Here is a 5516-nt window from a genome sequence, read left to right on the forward strand (position 1 = left end):
TTCTCCTTATTGTTCTTCCTTTCGAGCAGTTCCGATCGCTCTTTCGCAGGAAAAGGGCGAACTCCGGGGACATCCAGCGAGCGCTCAGCACAGCGCGCCGCTCCCCCGCCGCTTTTTCGTATCAAGTGGGCAATGAGGAGGACCCCAGAGGGGCGGGTGGGTGTCGTGTGTGTGTCCCCCCCCCTTCCTCTGTCTCTCTTCGCAGGAAATAAAAAGGAAAAGGAAAAAACCAGCGCTTCGCTCCCACCAGTCTCGGAAACAGCACCGCCGCGCTCCTCTCTCGGCGGGGGGGGCTGCAGGTCCGTCCCCAGCCGGAGGACGGGGACCGCGGGCCCCTCGGCGAGGGCGCTGCCGCTCCCCCCGAGCACAAGGAGCAGTCTCCCCAGCCCCTTCCCGGGGGTGGGGGGGGGGAACAAAAAAAAAAAAAAAAGGAAAAAAAGAAAAAAAACCCCACAAAAAACCGAAAGAGAAGCGTCCCGGCGGGGCGGGCGAGTCCTGCCGACAACGCGCGTCGGAGCCCCCTCAGCAGGGCCCGGCTCTCGCCTCAGTAGGTGAAGACCAGGTTGGAAATGCTGGACTCCAGCCAGTCCCCCGAGATCATCTCACTTACCTCCGGCGTGCAGTAGTCCGGGAACTCAAAGTGCGAGCCCGAGCCGGGCTCGAAGTTAAAATCCAGGTCCCGGTCGAGCACCGAGGAGCTGAAGCTGCCCAGGGACATGCTCTCAAAGCCGGGGCTGGGGTTCAGGTCCAAGAGGTCGTCCTCAAACTCGTCGTCCGACGAAGAGGAGCCGGAGGAGGAAGAGGAGGAGGAGTGGGAGGACGCGGAGGAGGAATGCGCCGTCGAGGGGGCCGGGGAGGAGGCGCGCAGGCTGGTGTAGCTGCGGTGGTCCGAGGGCGAGCCCGAGCCGGAGCCGGGGGGCGAGGGGCAGGCGGCGCCGCCGCCGCCGCAGTCCCCGTCGGGCCGGCCCGCCCCGCCGCCCCCCTCCTCGTAGAGGCTCAGGGGGTCGCCGGCCTCCGCCGAGCTGCTCAGCGTGGGGCTGCCGGGCACGGCGCCGCCGGGGGAGGCGGAGGCGGCCGCCGCCTGCCCGCCGCCGAAGATGTAGACCCGCTTCAGCTTCCTCTCGGCCGGCGGCTTGCCGGGGCCCGAGGGCGCGCCCGCCGCCCCCCGCGGCTTGTACAGCGCCTGGTGCTCGGGCGGCAGCAGCGCGGCCGGCGGCTCCCCGGGGAAGGGGGCGGCCTTGCCGCCCGCCGCCGCCTTGCCGTGGGGCTTGCCGCCCGCGCCGCCGCCGCCCGCGGGGGAGGGCTTGGAGCCGCCGCCGCCGCCCTTCTTCGGGGCGGGCTTGGCGGGGGCCGCGGGGCCGCCGGGGCCGCCGCCCGCGCCGCCGCCGCCGGCGCCGCCCCCGCCGCCCTTGTCCGCCTTGTCGCCGGGCTTGGCGGAGCTGTTGCCCGACTTCACCTTCTTCCTGGGCCGGTACTTGTAGTCGGGGTAGTCCGCCATGTGCTTGAGGCGCAGCCGCTCCGCCTCCCGGATGAAGGGGATCTTGTCGCTGTCCTTGAGCAGCTTCCAGCGCTTGCCCAGGCGCTTGGAGATCTCGGCGTTGTGCATGTCGGGGGACTGCTCCATGATCTTCCGCCGCTCGATCTGCGACCACACCATGAAGGCGTTCATGGGCCGCTTGATGTGCCCGCTGGGCGTCTTGCACCAGCTCGGGTCGTCCGCCTTGCCCCCCGTGGAGGCGGTGGAGCCGGGCGTGGGGGAGGAGGCGATGCCCAGCTCGATGCCGGCCCCGGAGTCGGAGGTCTCGGCGGCCAGCAGCGCCTCCGTGTTCTCCGCCGTGTTGGTCTGCTGCACCATCGCGGCGGCGGCGGCGGCGGCGGGGGCCTCGCCGGGGCTCAGCGCCGCTCCGGCGCGGGGCAGGGCGCGCAACTTCTCACAGCGGCACCGGGGCGGCGCAGCCCCCCGCGGCCGCGGCCCCGCTCCCCGCACCACTTGTACTTCCACACCGGCGCCTCGTCCCCGGCGGCGCGGTCCTCTCCCCCTCGAGGCGGCGGCGGCGGCGGGGCCGCCCGCGGTCGAGCAGAGCTTCTGCGAGAGCCGCGCCGCGAGCCGCCCGTCCGAGCCCGCTTTGTTTCTCTTGGGGTGCTTTGGGCTTTTGTTTTGGGGGGGGGGGTTTGGAGGGGGGGTGTCGGTCTGCTTTTTTTCCTCACCACCTCGGCTCTCCCCCCTCCCCGAAGCAGCCGGTCCAGTTCACGAGCGCTTCCCGCCTGCCCCCGGCGTTTCAGGAGAGCAGCCCGCCCGCCGCCGCCGCACGTCTCTCAGCGCTGGGCACGGCCAGCGCGCAGCGCCGCGGGGGAGCGGGGAGGCGGCGCGCCCCCGGAGCCCCGAAGACCCCGGCTCCAGGACTCGTGGTGGCGGCGGGGTCGGCGGCCAGCAGTTTGTGCAGGTGGGGTTTGGCAGTTGCGAGGTAGGGAGCGGAAAAGAAAAGCCCTCAGGAAGCCAAAAAAAAAAAAAAAAAAAGAAGAAAAAGGAAAAAATAGTAGTAGTTGAAAAAAAAATCCCCGGAAAAAAAAAAAAGGAAGAAAAAGAAAAGCGCTCGTGCATGAACGGGTGTGTACGTCCCCCGCTGGAAGAGCGGCGAGCCGGGCGCACAGCCCCGTCCTCCTCCCGCTCCGCCGCTAGTGCCGCCGCCGTTCCGCGCGCGCGGAGCCCCGCGGAGCCGCGCCGCCCCCCGCGCCCGCCCGCCCGCCGGGCGATGCCCCCCGCGCGCCGCGCTCCGCCGGCTGCAGCTGAGAGCGGACCCCGCGCCCGCCCCGCGCCCCTTTATCCTTTCGCAGCCCGCCCCGCGGCCAATCGGGCGCTGTATCCAACGCCTCCGCGTGCCAAGCCCCGCCCGCCGCCCGGCGATTGGCGGCCGCCGCGGCGCGGTAATAATCGCCGCGTGCAATGAGAAGCGCCGGCGCTGACCTCATTCCCGGCGGCGGGGCGAACTTTTTAAAAGGGGCAGGAGGGCAGCCCCGCGCGCCGCCCCGCGCCCCGCCGCGCACGTGCCCGCGCCCCCCCGCCCCGCTCCGCCCCCCCCCCCCCCCCCCCCCGCCGGGGAGCAATTAGGAAATCAGCAGAAATCACCGTAATGCAAATGATTAAAAAGAAAAAAAAAAATAATAATAATAAAAAAAAGGTGGGGGGGGTAAGGCGGCACGCCCCCCCGCGCCATGCCTGCGGGAGGGGGCGCGGGGGTCGCGGCGGGGGGCGAGCGGGGACACCTGCCCGCACAAAGGGACGGGGCGGCGGGGGGGGGGGGGGGTCGTCACCCCCCGCCAAGTGCCGGCGGAGCGCTGCCGTCACGCCCCCTCCGCCACGGCGGGCGAGCCGAGCGGCGCCGGGGGTGGGACGGGACGGGACGGGACGGGACGGACAGCCGGCGGGCACCTCCCGCGGAGCGGCCGGCCTGGGAATCAATCACCGCCACCCACCTCACCTCCCCGGCGCGGCGGGGGGAAGAGGTGCTGCCCTTACCCCCCGCTCCCCCCCGCCGCGCTTCCCCCCTCCCCGGCCGCTGCCGCAGCCCCGCCGCCACCCCGGGGTGGGGCGGGGCGGGGGGGGGGGCCCGGCCCGGCTCCCCCGGGAGCGGGGAGGGGCCGGCGGGCAGGTGCCAGCCTCCCGGGCCTGCCCCGCCCCGAGCAGGGCCCCCTCCCCGCCTCCGGCGCCCGGCCCTGGGCGCGGGGAGTGCTGTTTCACCGCCTTCCCCCCCTCCCTGCGACGGTCAGTAGTGAATGAGCAGCGGACACCGGTGACCGGCGCTGGGAAGCGGCCCTTGAGGCCCCGCAGCATCACCCCCCCCCCGGTACTCCAGTAAAGGGGAGGGTAAGGCCGTGAAAAACCGGCACCGTTACTCCCCAAAGCTTCCTCGCGTCATTCACCAGGCCAGGGAGCGAAAAGGCTGTTAGGCAAAACAGCTGCGTGAATTTTCCTGCCACCATACCCCAGTTAAATACACTTCTTAAATCAGAAAGAAAAAGAAAAGGTTGGAAACAGCCGAAACGTTTGAGCAAGCAGTCTGAGAATACGCTCCCCATTTTTGCAAGAAAATTTATGTAGGATCCTCTACCAGGGTTTCTAGCTGGTTTGGGAACAAGCTTCAAATATTAAGATCCCACACCGGATCTGAACTATTACACTGTCATGAAGTGCTGAGAAAAATCCCGAATTCCTCACACCTCCCTGGGACGGTCACCTACATCCCTGGGAGTGTTTACGAAGATGCAACCTAAGTTATCGCTTTGCTTGCAAAAATAATACCTTCTTTCCTCTTCCAGCCGCTGGTAAGCATTGGATAAAATACTGCTTTCTGCCGGGCTGACGACATCCAGAGACACCAGCGGAGTTTCTCGCCCTTACGCGCGGCAAGTAGGGAATCGCGCTATCATTTTCCCCCGCAACCCCAAAGCTAGCATCGACACTGTTCTACCCTATACCACCAACACCTATAGGAACGGAGGCTCGCGGTGGTTTTGGTGTCGGGAGTAAGTACCGGGTTTATTTACACCCTCCGCGTTCGTGTGCAGCAGCGTGAAAAACCGGGACTGGGAGCCATCAGCGGCTGTCACCTGTTAGCACGGCACCCGAAAGGATTTCGGTCCCCAGCTACCATAGTCGACACCTAAATATCAATTTTGTTTAAGCACAAAAACCATTCTCATGTTTCCAGACACAGGTGAAAGCAGGAGAAATAAAACCTGAACTGATAGGCAGAGACACCGAAGGAAAAAGCTTTAGAGAAGCGTTGCACTCAGTTGTGTCACGGCGTGCAAGGTCCTCACTGCCACCAATAAAAATTACCTCCAGGTGAGTTAAGTGGCATCTGGATGAAAGCGGTGACATCGATTTGATCTTGGTTCGAAAAGTGTGCGTGTGGGCTGGACAGAAGAGTAGTATTTCCTGAAGGAAAACTCTACAAAAAGTGCAATTTAGAACTGCTTAATAAAGCAATCGTAAAAATACGATGTGAAACTCTATAAAAGCATTTTATTACAATTTCCTGGCTGTTTCCTCGGGGTTATTTGCTTCCCCCCCTAATCCTCCAACGCTGGACTGCGAGTCCCTTCCAGCTCCCCAAATTTACGCCTAGGTGTAAAGCGTGAGCCTTCAGCTTCCAACTAAAAGGCGGTTTTAAGTGCATTGGCAAGACTTCTCCACGTTTTACAACTTCAAAAGCCTCGAAGCTTCACTCCGTTTCCCGCAGGCTTTGCAAGGCCGGAGCTGCGGGAAGGGACGCGAGGTGGCAGCGCTGAGCCTCATCTGCCAGAATCAGGGATTTTTTTTTATTGTCATTATTATTATTACCATTATTATCATTATTTTCCCCCCACGGTTGTACCGAGCAGCGTAGCGCTTCAAGTTTCTGACTGTTCGCCTACGAGAGCGCCCAGGCCGCCGCATTCACCTGCGCGCCGCCGCAACGCCCGGCGATTGACCGTAAACCTCGTCGAGGGGGACCGAAGGGCATGGCCATAAC

The 5516-nt window shown here is 65.2% G+C and overlaps 1 protein-coding gene across 1 annotated transcript; it reads right to left on the reverse strand.

Moving 5' to 3' along the window:
- Positions 1-430: 430 nt before the first annotated feature.
- On the reverse strand, positions 431-1855 carry SOX4 (SRY-box transcription factor 4). Its single transcript, XM_059815401.1, has one exon. It carries the CDS (start codon positions 1853-1855, stop codon positions 545-547), a length of 1311 nt encoding a protein of 436 aa, XP_059671384.1. The 3' UTR covers positions 431-544.
- Between the last annotated feature and the right edge of the window lie 3661 nt (positions 1856-5516).

The sequence above is a fragment of the Gavia stellata genome, chromosome 3, assembly GCF_030936135.1.
Source record: "Gavia stellata isolate bGavSte3 chromosome 3, bGavSte3.hap2, whole genome shotgun sequence".
Classification (NCBI taxonomy): domain Eukaryota; kingdom Metazoa; phylum Chordata; class Aves; order Gaviiformes; family Gaviidae; genus Gavia; species Gavia stellata.